The 12,709-nt window shown below is 35.6% G+C and overlaps 2 protein-coding genes across 3 annotated transcripts in view; one reads left to right on the top strand and one right to left on the bottom strand.

The window, feature by feature from the left end:
- The window catches only part of pla2g12a (phospholipase A2, group XIIA), a 4,753-nt gene extending 1,610 nt beyond the window's left edge, over positions 1-3,143 (top strand). Inside the window, exons 3-4 of the mRNA XM_081360962.1 lie at positions 1-85; positions 2,414-3,143. The exon at positions 1-85 is cut by the window's left edge and continues 81 nt beyond it. Of these exons, the coding sequence (XP_081217088.1) occupies positions 1-85; positions 2,414-2,532 (204 nt within the window). The 3' untranslated portion in view covers positions 2,533-3,143. The remainder of the gene's footprint in view (positions 86-2,413) is intronic.
- Positions 3,144-3,560: 417 nt separating this feature from the next.
- saraf (store-operated calcium entry-associated regulatory factor) lies at positions 3,561-11,775 on the bottom strand. 2 transcript variants are annotated; one of them, XM_081360960.1, is made up of 6 exons: positions 11,494-11,775; positions 6,567-6,745; positions 5,953-6,439; positions 5,397-5,565; positions 4,577-4,674; positions 3,561-4,403 (listed from the first exon to the last, which is right to left on the bottom strand). In XM_081360960.1, the coding sequence occupies exons 1-6, from the start codon at positions 11,564-11,566 to the stop codon at positions 4,378-4,380; spliced, it is 1,032 nt and encodes a 343-aa protein (XP_081217086.1). In that variant the 5' UTR covers positions 11,567-11,775; the 3' UTR covers positions 3,561-4,377. The 2 variants fall into 2 exon arrangements, with proteins under 2 accessions (XP_081217086.1, XP_081217087.1); XM_081360961.1 differs by having other exon boundaries at positions 5,397-5,562; positions 11,494-11,758.
- Positions 11,776-12,709: the final 934 nt, after the last annotated feature.

Genomic DNA, 12,709 nt, shown 5'->3' with positions numbered 1-12,709 from the left:
GACTGTGACAAGCAGTTCCAGGTCTGCCTGGAGAACATCTGTAAGAATTTACAAACGACACTGGGCTTGTCCCAAAGTGTTCAAGGTAATTGACAGTCTTGCTAATATTGTGTATCGTCTTGTTTCCACCACAGAATAAAAAAAGTATTTGCAAGTTTATATCACAATTCTGAGAAGAAAAGTGAGAGATTGTGAGATACAAACTTGCAATTATGATTTTTCTTCGCTCTGTTGCTAGTTTATCAATGCTTTTTTTCAGAATTGCGAGTTTTTATCTTGCAATTCATACTTTATAACTCACAATTGTGAGTATATCTCAATACGGAGAAAAAAAGTTATAAAACTTGTAATTGCAAGAAAAACAGTCAGACTTATGAGATAAGTTTTATTGGTAACACTTTACAGTAAGGTCTCATTTGTTAACATTAGTTATACCATGGTCTGGGTGAATACTCGATTCTGATTGGCTGCAGGGTGTCCATTAAAAAGTGATAGAGGACACCTAGTAAATAAACCATCAGGCGTAACCAGGGAAACCAAGTTATTGTTTGTAAAAACTTTAGATTTCGATTGTAAAACTAATTCAAATATAAACTAATGTTTTAAAAATGGGTTATTTGGCAAGTGACCATGGTATAGAGAGCCTAAGTCCCTCCCCTTCCGGTCGACCACCATGGGACCTTATTTCGGAAAAATATTGTATGGTAGTCAATGGCGAGAGACAACACATATTTTGATCTCGTTTGAATTGTGCCCTGATTTACACATATGATGTTTGTCAATTTAAAAGATACATTTTAAAGTCATGAAAGTCGCAGCTTGATGTAAAACTGCTGAGGTATAAGACAGTGAAAATACGCAATTAGAAAGACTACAAAACCAGAAGGCGCACGTGTGACGTCATACCTTTTCTCTCAATGAATGAAGCTAACTTTACTGAAGCTAACGTCTGTCATTTTTTCTATAGTCTTACATTATAATCGTAACATTACGCCGTCATGCCTGAGTGTTTTGAGCCAGAATACACACATACGAGCAACGGATCTTGTGACGTACATAGTGGGAGACGAGAGATGTAGTTCATTGAGCGATTTTCACATAAAACTAAACGTTACTCTTCTGTTTTATGACAAACTGCGACTTTCATAATTACCTTTTAAATTGACAAACATCATATGTGTAGGTCGGGGCACAGTTCAGACGGAAAAAAAAGATAAGTTGTCTCTCGCCATTGACTTCCATACATATTTTTTCCGAAGTAAGGTCCCATGAGCCGGAAGCGGAGGGGCGGGACTTAGGCTCTCTATAGAGCTGGTAAGTCCCGCCCCTTCCGTAAAACCCCGCTGGACCTCAAAGTTGAAAAACCGTCAATGCAAGTGAATGGGAGAAAATAATTATTTTCTGATCCCGTTTGAATTGTGCCATGAATTGAACATATGTTGTCTGTGAATTTTTTATATAACTTTTCATGTTACGAGTTTGACAGTATATGGTATGATTCTTCGGCTAGCAGTTGTGGAAGAGACATAACGAGAAAGACTACATATCGCCTATGTGACGTCACCCCATAAAGTTGACTTACCCGTGGTTTTCACCAACCTCAACGATTTTGTTCTCTCCCTGAAAGAAGGCGATGAAGTGCATCAAAGACACAGCCATGTTTAGCGGGATCCATGAGCTAGTCCGTGTGCTAGTGGTGTTGACGTTTCAAACGCGTCGAGAGTTGTAGTCCACAAAGTGCTCACACAAAGTCTAACCGTATCAAACTTCTACCCGCTAAATTGTATCATTCTTTACACGAAAAGTTATATAAAAAATTCACAGACAACATATGTTCACATTCATGGCACAATTCAAACGGGACCAGAAAATAATTATTTTCTCCCATTCACTTGCATTGACGGTTTTTCAACTTTGAGGTCCAGCGGGGTTTTGCGGAAGGGGCGGGACTTACCAGCTCTATAAGCGGGTTAATGCCCGACGAGGTGTCCATTGTCAGGTATTAATGGACTTCGCGTCGGACAGTTCACGCCTCGCCGTCGTCCTTTAATACCTGACAATGGACACCTCGTCGGGCATTAACCCTTACTTAATGTATTAATTAACTAACATGAACTAACAATGAGCAATACATTTGTTACACTATTTATTATTATTTTTTTAATGTTAGCTAAAATTGTTCATGTTAGTTCACAAGAGCATTAACTAATGTTAACAAATACACCATTTGATTTTAATAATGTATTAGTAAATGTTGAAAAATGGAAAAGTATTGTTAATTCTTATATATCTATTATATTATTTATTGTTTGCCATTTGCAGGATATGTATAGCTGGCCTATTATATCCTACTGTAACGTATTTCTTGGACATTATGCTGAGGTAAAACCTTTATACCCATATGTTTTCACAGCCTGTGAGTCAGCAGTGACTGTGCTGTTTGACACTGTCATGCACTTGGGATGTAAGCCTTACCTGGACAGCCAAAGATCATCCTGTATTTGTCACTATGAGGAGAAGGCTGATCTGTGAACACTTCATATGAGATCTGCTGATCTATTGTTATTGTCTCAGGGTGCGGCAGTAAAATATCTTATGTTGGGCTTTTTTAAGTATTTGTTCATTGCAATGTCAGTTGTTTATTTTGTAATTACAAAATAAGTGAGATTTATTGAATGTGATTCTAAATATATAATATATATGTATATATATTTTTATAAATGTATAAAATGTGATTCTAAACACTACAGATATAATATATAAATATAAATACAGATGTACCTTTTTGTGTGCGTGTATATATATAAATGCATACATACATATACATATATAGTGAATAGAAATGACAGTGACACGAAAAGAAATCAATTTATCATGTTTAACCTGACAAGCAATTCTACGCACCTATCAATTGCAGGTGTGCGATGGAGTTTGTTCACTAATCATGTTTAACCTAAAATGAGTATTTACTTAAACTAGTATGAAATGACACAAAGAGTTTTTTTGTAGTAGTAGTAGTACCGGCGTATCATACCACCTTTGGACACCAGTGGTGAGATACAGTATAGTAAATATAAAATGTGATATTTTGATATGAGATAAAATAGTTTAATAGATTAATAAAATATCAAGTGAAAAACCTTGCTGCGCTTATAATCTGAATCATGACTTTAGCAGTAGACACATTCCCCTGATTTCACAGACAAGGTTTAAGCTAGTCCCAGACTAAAATGCATGTTTTGAGTTGTTTTAACAAAGCATCTTGCACCGTCTTATCTTAAAATACGTCAGTGCCATTGTTTTGTATCAAGATGCACATCAGTAATGTTTTTTTCTAAGGGACAGGCACATTTATCAAAGCTACTTAGATGTCCTAATTTAACTAAGGCCTAATCCTGGCTTAATCTAAGCCTTGTATGTGAAACCAGGCCATTATGTAGAGTTGTATTTAGTATGAACATGCTCATTTAATTGAGACAACCTTCAAAAGGTCTACACACCTGTCAACACCCTGATGATTATTAAATAATTTACTAGGAATGTCACAGTATAGTCAGTCAAAGCTTTTCCAAATCAGAATTTTAATATCAAGACAATGAGTAACAGAGTAAGCAATTTTACATCTTTATGCCTTAACGAATCAGTTTGCATGTTTTCACGATAGCCAATGGCTTAAGCACTTTTTCACAGTAGGTCCAGTAACAGCTAATTTCACACATTTTACATGATTTTGAGTATCTATTTTTATGAAGATATAAAGTCAACATAAAAAAAAGCCATTTTACTTTATTATTTTACCATTAAACAGAATTTTCAATGAGAATCCAGGGACTTATTTTATTAATTAAGATTGTCAAAACTGGGAGTTCTATGTCAGAATGGAGCCAGAATAAATTCTGATGACATTTTTTTCAAGGAGGCATTTAATAAAAGGCTTAATAATAAAATAAAAATTTCTTTGGAATAATATTGAATCACTGCAGAATAAGACCAAGTACTTGCATTAAGTAAATAAGGTTCATTTTGACTTTAAATATTTACAGAAATATAGTTATATGGAAAATAAAGGCCTTTAAAACATTCAAATAACATTCTTCTTTTGAGAAAAAAATGTGCAATAAATTCTTGATAACAGTAGAATCACTTGTTTTTGGTGGTTTTTTTTATTTTTATTTTTTTTATCCATAGTTAAATCCAGTATGAAAAAAGAACAGCAACAAACCAATCAAGATCAATAACGTGCTACATCTGGTCAAGCAACGTCTGGGTTATGAATGAACAGTAGTATGAAGAAAAAGTTGTAAATATTTGTAATGTGCCTGTTGATCATGTCCAATCTGAGAACTGAGGCTGTGAGAGTAGACGCTCATATCTCATCTATCTTCTTTTAGTTCCTCCAAAACCTGCATCGGAAAACACCATAATTATATATCACCAAAACACATTTCTAATTGATGTCTAATGGGTTACTCAAGGCAATATGCAGCCTCGGGAAAACGGCTTTTATAAAAACCACAAGAGCACATTTAATATCTTTAATAGGGTTTTATAGTTTTTTTTATTTGCTGGAGTTTACCTGAGGCGGTTCGTGTTCCTGAGCTTGTTTTTGGTGCAGGAGGAGGAGAAGGATTGTTGGAATAAGATGGTCTAGCAAACCCCATTGGTGGCTGGCGTCTACGATCAACATAAGTCAATTAGTGCAGTTAGATTTATATTTGTTGTTAGCAAATATAAATCTTACTAAAAATACAAACAAGATCCAAATTATCATGATTAACAACAACAGTTGCAAACAGAACCAAAGCCATTAAATAAAAGATAAATACTGTTAAGGTGTGGTCACATTTACTATAGTTTGGAATTTTCTCGGGCGAATAGAGTGGTGCAGGGATGATGTATTTTTGTAGGCCAAAACAAAGAAACGAATTAGCATTTTAGCACTTCCGGTTCCATCGTCCCGAAGTCAATGTGATTTTAGTTAAAAGCCTGAAATAAGGTCTGTGGTGAACACAAGCTCAAGAGATTTACATGTTCTACGATATAAAATTATACTGTATATAGCCTAAGGTTATTGAATTTAGGCTTTGTGTTCATTTGTGAAAATGATCTTGATGGACAATACATTTAAACATCATAAACTTTTGTTGATCACAGAGATTATTTTTTGTGATAATTCAAAAGCCTGTGGAAAAATATTATTGGGTTTTCGTCGAGGGAACCAGAGTGATGCTAACTTCCGGGCTGGCCAATATAAATAAGAATCCATTGCATCAGGAATTTCACAATGAGTTCTAATTGGTTGGCCGGCCAACTGAAAGCTGCTCGGTTTCAAAGTGACGTCTGTGTAACTGTATAAACTGTTGCAAATTATGTGTGAGAAAAATTTGGTTTCTTACCTCTGATTCCCAAACAAATATCCAAGAACTCCACCTGTGCCCATTCCAGTCCAGAATCCACCTCCACCCCCACCAGGTCTGTTTCCACCAGTGAAACCGGTCCAGGAACTCTGAGGTCTGGTGTACGCATCAGAGAAGCCATACCCGGGCCTTGAGCTGGAGTGGTCTTCTGAGAGAACCCACAAAATGGAAATCTTATACACTAGCCACAAATAAATATGCAAATATTATGCATATATGGTTATTATGCACACTAGGATCTTACGGTCCCTATGCTACAGTTTCAGTTTGGAATCCTAAATGAAGTCGCTTATGCTCACCAAGCCTGCATTTATTGGATCAAAAATACAGTAAAAAAACAGTAATATTGAGAAATATTATTACATTTTTAAATAACCGTTTTCTAATAACTGAGTATATTTTAAAATGTAATTAGCAAAGCTACATATTCAGCATCATTACTCCAGTCTTCATTGTCACCTGATCCTTTATTACAATGTCACAATGAATTACAATTTCCCACCAAACTCTTGCTCTTTGAATAGATTATTATTACCTGAGTAATAATCTGGTTTAAATCCAGGAGGCGGCGGTCCCATGCCATGGCTGTTATCCGAGGCCCCGCCGAATCCCTGAGTCCCATCTCCATTGTAACCTTGGTGGCCGTGAGAAGGACTGCACAGAAACATCTTGTATACAGCATATGCCACCAGCAAAAGGAAGCCTATCACTATCAGCCCACCCACTCCATCGCCAGACGGGCTGTTCTGGGAGGAATACTGGCTGCCAGCCTGCTCATAGGGGTCTCTTCTGTGCTGTTGTTTTTGATTGGAAAAGCCTTGGAAGAAGTTAGAGGCAAAGCCTGAGAAGCCAGACGAGCCATGAGTGTTCTGCTGCTTCCCTTCTGCCGTGAGCTCTAGCGTGTACTCCAGACCGCATGAGCCTCTCAGGACATAGGCATCATTAGGACTGCTATAGCCCTCACAGGAGACCTCCACACGCCCAAACCTGTACAAGTTGTCCATGTCAGCCTTGCATTCCCACTAGAAAGAGAGAGAGAGAGAGAGAGAGAGAGAGAGAGAGAGAGAGAGAGAGAGAGAGAGAGTAATACTATAAATAGGTCCGAGACAGTTACCGACCGTACTTAAGAGGGACATTTTTGAGCCTGACCTGTGTGTCTATGCCATCTGATCCTCTGTTGTAACACTGCACCACCTCTGGAACAAACGACCCGCAGCCAGCGGTCCCTCCAGCACACTGCAGCTGTAGGACGGGGCTGGAGCGGCGTGCAGTGGTGTAGCGTCCTCTGTAGAGCGTCAGCACCTGAACATCACGCAGTAACACCGCGTCTGTTGAAGGAACAAACACTGTATTATTACTTCTTCTTATCTGTCTGTCTGCATCGAACTGCCCTCTTAAAGATACAAAGCTAATGAAATATTACACTTATATTTTCCTTCTGGTTTGTATTATTTATGTATTTATATTTTTGTTAGTGTCAAATTGATTAATCATAATTAATTGCATCTAACATAAAAGTTTTTGTATATGTGCGTAAATATATTATTATACAGTATTTATGTATAAATATATATATATATATATATATATATATATATATATATATATATATATATGTGTGTGTGTGTGTGTGTGTGTGTGTGTGTGTGTGTGTGTATATATATATATATATATATGTGTGTGTGTATATATATATATGTAAATTTACACAAATTTTGTTTATTATATACAGTGCTATGCATAAGTTTAGACACCCATGCTAAAGTTGACTAAAAAGAGGATAAAAAAAATCATCTTTTGGAAATTGAACTTAATGCCTTACTTAAAAAAATTGTAAAAATCCAACCTTTAAGGACACCAATTTTCTTTGTGAATGAATAATGTATCGTACATAAATAAATGTTCTTCCTTAAAATACAGGGTGCATAAGTTTGGACACCCCTATGTTAAATTCCCATAGAGGCAGGCAGATTTCTATTTTTAAAGGCCAGTTACTTCATGGATCCAGGATACTATGCATCCTGATAAAGTTCCCTTGGCCTTTGGAATTAAAATAGCCCCACATCATCACATAGCCTTCACCATACCTAGAGATTGGCATGGGGTACTTTCCATAAGATCATCTCTCAATGCAAATCAAACTAGCTATTAGGCTAACTGAAATAAAACCATGCCAATGGTTTTAGAAGTAAATGGTTTTAAAAGTAACTGGCCTTTAAAAATAAAAATCTGCCTGCCTCTATGGGAATTTAACATAGGGGTGTCCAGACTTATGCACCCTGTATTTTAAGGAAGAACATTTTATTATTTACGATACATTATTCATTCACAAAGAAAATTGGTGTCCTTATAGGTTGGATTTTTACAATTTTTTTTAATTAAGGCATTAAGTTCAATTTCCAAAAGATGATTTTTTATTCCTCTTTTTAGTCAACTTTAGCATGGGTGTCTAAACTTATGCATAGCACTGTATATATAAACAAAAATATAGTTTGACTGCACTAATAATTACATATTTATATGATTATTCTAATCTGGCCACACCTCCCAAATTTTGTATCACATAAAAGCACCAATTGTCCTCTTTAAGATATATTACAAAAATGTTTATCTCTTTAATTTATAGTTTCTCTTCTTATCATTGTTATTATTAAATATTAAAAAATATCACATATTTATCATATTGAATTTGAACGATTCCGATTCCGATTCCTATTCCTTGTTTCGATTCCGGTTCCTAACGATTCTCGATTCCGATTCTTTTAGGTCAAAAAAGTTTAAATCAATTTTAATTCTATGAACTTTTTACTTTTTATGAACTTTACTAAGAATTTCTCACAGGGCTGTTTTCAACTACAATATAAATATCAAATCTATTTAAAAAATTTTTTTTTAGGACATTTTAAATGAGCTAGCTAACCAACGGTCTTTCTGAAGGAAATAGTCTGACCTTCTCCATCAATTGAAATATAAAAAAATTTGCATCACAATAAGTGTATTGTGATTGTCACTAACATTTTAGTAACTAAACTAAATGTTATTAGGTTTAGTGACAACATGTTACAATGTTTACATGGTACAATTTCTGGTAAGCTACGCTTTTTTATTATTTCAATTCAATTCAATTTTTGTGATTTGATTTAATATTGACTAATTTGGATAAATATTAGGTAGGCTACACAAATAGGCGTTCATTTTTCTCAAGAAAAAAAAAAAACAACTCACCTAATGCTGTAAACATACAGAGAGCCCTATCAGCTGGCAGTAATTTCAATACAAGTAAAAATATAATAAATATGTAATACAGTACAGGTTTAGCAAAATACTCTCTATAGCTCTTTTTTTCTTGCCAACTAGTGCTATAGCCTATATGTTCATTAAATGGCTTTCCTGAGGTAAATATAACATAATTGTTCTCCAGCTATGTTATTGACCTCTTCACGCTGATAAAAAACACTGATTGGTCGATATTATCTATGAGGAATATACATTTCGGTAAGTTGTACTGTATCTTTCAACAGTGTTCGTGTTTTTTTACTATTAGCTAGTAGAGATGATCGGTTCACGTGCGCTAGGGATCTGTCACGTCACATTTACAAGCGCCAAAACGGCATTTATTGTTTTAATCTCGTAATAAAATTGTCAGAATCTGAGAGCTGAGATTTTTTTGTATATCATAAAGTAACTGCTCTGTCTAGTCTGTCGGTCTTCGTGTCCTCTTTGCTTCGCGATTTTATTGTGCGTGAGAAAATGGATGTGTGGCGTGAGAGCGTGTGAAAAGTGTCAATTGCGTGTGTCCCACAGTGAATGCGTGTTGGCAGCTCTGCATGTGTAAATGTGTTTGCATGATTTTTTTTTTTTTTTTTTTTTACGTTCGCCGGCATCGCGCGCTGTTTTCAAACGGACGAGCAGAGGACGATAGAATATGGTTGCAACTTGCAAGATACCGAAGAAAAAGAAAACCTCATATAAGTACGTTTTTAAGGTTTAACGTCAGGGTTGTTTGCTCTGAATAAATTTTATGAGACGCTGTGTGAGTTGCCTTAAAGGACAAGTTCGGTATTTTACACTTAAAGCCCTGTTTACAGATCGTTTCTGATGAAATAGAACGGTTGAGATAAAAATGTGGACACATGCTGCTGTCCCGAGAATTTTAGGTTTATTTCGCTTCTCCCCCCCACCTACACAATGGCAGCCTATGGGCACTGGAACAATCCTTCCTAAAACGCATTAAACTTTCGATTACAAAGACGTGAAACTCGCCGAGTGGTCAGGGGTGTTCACTGATATGCTCACACAAAAATCGCTGCAAAAGATGCTTTCCAACAGGTTTTATCGTAGTTTTTGTCCAACTCCATTGACTTGAATTGGATGGGCTGTGTGCGGTACGGTATTACTCCGCCGCTTCTTCTTCTGCTTCTTCTGTGTATTAAATGAAATGCCAGTGGTTTGCTTGTAATTGGCAAAGGTGCATTATCGCCACCAACTGGGCTGAAGTGTCTATTATTCAAGCTCTCAACGGAAGAATCTACGGGTGTGAGACGTTTGGAAAAATAGGTCCACAGTTTTACAACTAATGGTAAAACACCTGTTGGAAAACATCTTTTGCAGCGATTTTTGTGTGAGCATATCAGTGAACACCCCTGACCACTCGGTGAGTTTCACGTCTTTGTAAACGAAAGTTTAATGCGTTTTATGAAGGATTGTTCCAGTGCCCATAGGCTGCCATTGTGTAGGTGGGGGTGGGGAAAGCGAAATAAACCTAAAATTCTCGGGACAGCAGCATGTGTCCACATTTTAATCTTAACCGTTCTATTTCATCAGAAACGATCTGTAAACAGGGCTTTAAGTGTAAAATACCGAACTTGTCCTTTAACTGTATGGAAACTGTTAAGTTGCCTTAAAATGTATCGGTTCGCAGTTAGCATAACAATCCATATGCACTTATACCTGTGCTAGTAATACACACATTTACCATGCCGTGTACGTTACAGTTTACAAATGTTTAACTAATGTGGGGAAGGCTACTTGGCAGTTTGAAATCGATTAGGTTGTTACTTCAGTTCAGAATAGGGCTAGAAATGATCAAATTGGTAACTTAGACAGTGGTTTCTTCTTCCGGTCGGCGGACTGTGAATCGAAACTAGGAATCGAAATTTAAACTTTTTAACGATTCCGGGAAAATCGAAAAGCTAGTCCCGGTTCCAATCGATACTCGATACTCGATACCCAAGCCTAGCCACACCTCAACAATTTTATGTCATATAAAAGCACCTCTTTAAGATACATATTATAAAAATGTAGGCTACATATTTAATTGATGTTTTCCTCTTTCTTCTTCTTATGTAGGCTAATATTAATAAAATATCCTCACATATTTATATTATCATATTGGCCACACAACCAACAATTGTGTGTCACATAAACTGTCCTCTTTATGATATATTACAAAAATGGACATTCATTTATATTTTCCTGTTTTCTCTTCCTCTTATTATTAGTATCAAGTATTAATGAAATAAGATATTTACACATATGTGCCACACCCCAAAAAACATCCTCATTATAAATAAATATAGTACAAAAAATGCACATATTTTATTGATATTTTCCACTTTCTTCATCTCCTTTTTCTTTATATTATAATTATTATCATTTTCGTCATTATTATGCAATACTAATAATAGGTATTAGCAAAAAAGCCCCAACTGTCCTATTTAAGATACAAATACAAAATGTCTTCCTTTTTGTTTTTGTTTTTCTTATTATGTAGTATTACTAAAATATCATCGCATGAACTTAAATGATCATTCTGGACACATCCAAAAAATAGTTGGTATAAAAAAAGACAAAAATGTGAACTTTAGGTCGAAATGAACAAAAATAATTGTCTCTGAGTCTCAGCAGGGTAATTTAAGTTAACAGCATCCACTAAAGCTGAAACTTCAATGCAAATATAAAGTAAGTCCAATACAAACTTATTTTACTCAGACTGACCCATCTATCTTCTCTGAGATCTCTGATTTCATTAGGATTGTTTATTTAACTGTATAGTGGTTAATATAAAAGAAATTACCATCATTCCAGCAGCGGATGTGAGGCACAATCAACAGCAAAAGTTGAAGTAATAAAACTCCTGAGCTCCTCATTTCTCCGGTTGTAATGGACAAATCACTTCTTTATCCTCGAGCAATATGGTCTGAAATGCCCCACTGTAGACAGGTACGTGTCTTTTACCAACAGGTAAAAATAAAGTCTGATGTAAACAAATGTAACAAGAGCTCAGTCAGAGACAATTTATATGCTCATCATTCTTATCACACTTCCGCTTCCGTGTTTCTGGTGTCAGGAGCTTCTCACTATCGCCATCCACCGAAAGATGTTTTGAATCACATGCCATTGACCGCTAATAACGAAGCGGAAAAGTTTTAGACTGACAAAATGTTTGAAGCTAAAAATGTTGACAGTCTCTTTTCTAATAGTAACTGTAGCATCCTCTCTAAAAGTATTAATTATTTACATATTAGCTGTTAACTGTTTTAAATCGCGCCGGTTAGCATTTGACCCAGCTGTAGTAGTCTTTGTGGGTATTTATTTATTTTTATGAGATGAAATGACCATTAGAAATGACTATATTCAGAGGTGGACAGTAACAAAGTACATTACTTGAGTACTGTAAGTACACTTTTTGAGTATCTGTAAGCGAGTATTATTTTTCTGGAAACATTTTAATTTAACATAAGACAATTATTATACTTTAAACTCCACTACATTTCTGTCAAGGTCCTTGAGTAGAAAGTAGTAATGTCAGTCAGGAGATGATTTTGGTTAGAAATGAAAGTCGGGTTGACATTTTCAACCACAATACAACGTCTGTCCAACGTTGGAGATTAATGTCAATCTGACATTGGATTCTGAGATCAATATGATTTTCATTTTCAACGTTGGGTTTGGTCTTCTAAATGCAAATTTTGTCATTGTTTTGGAGCACACTAGCTTATAACAGTAAGGCTAACATATTCATACTAAAAGCCAAAAAACTTTTAATAGAGCACTATTTGAGGGAACAGCCATTTGGGTGTCCGAAACCATCGTGGACGTTATTGAGTGCACTTATTCAATCTCACATTCAATCCCACTGCTGGAATAAATATGATTTTGATATGAGGGTAGGTAGGCAGGCATATATTCAGAGGTACTTTAAGTATTACATACAACAATGCAACAATAAAACAATGCATTGACATTTACTTTTTACTTTTGATACTTGTGTACTTTTAAAAAGCAGTCTT

Source organism: Scardinius erythrophthalmus, assembly GCF_964197995.2.
Source record: "Scardinius erythrophthalmus genome assembly, chromosome: 3".
NCBI classification, from domain to species: Eukaryota; Metazoa; Chordata; class Actinopteri; order Cypriniformes; family Leuciscidae; genus Scardinius; species Scardinius erythrophthalmus.
The sequence above is the reverse complement of the archived record's forward strand: the minus strand, read 5'-3'. Positions and strand labels throughout refer to the sequence as shown.

Bases quoted from the DNA above. Each gene is read 5' to 3' on its own strand.
- saraf (XM_081360960.1), bottom strand. From the start codon at position 11,566: ATGAGGAGCTCAGGAGTTTTATTACTTCAACTTTTGCTGTTGATTGTG. The intron at 6,746-11,493 runs GTAATTTCTTTT...TTCCTTCAACAG, and splicing joins CATCCGCTGCTGGAATGATG to ACGCGGTGTTACTGCGTGAT. The intron at 6,440-6,566 runs GTCAGGCTCAAA...CTCTCTTTCTAG, and splicing joins CAGATGGCATAGACACACAG to TGGGAATGCAAGGCTGACAT.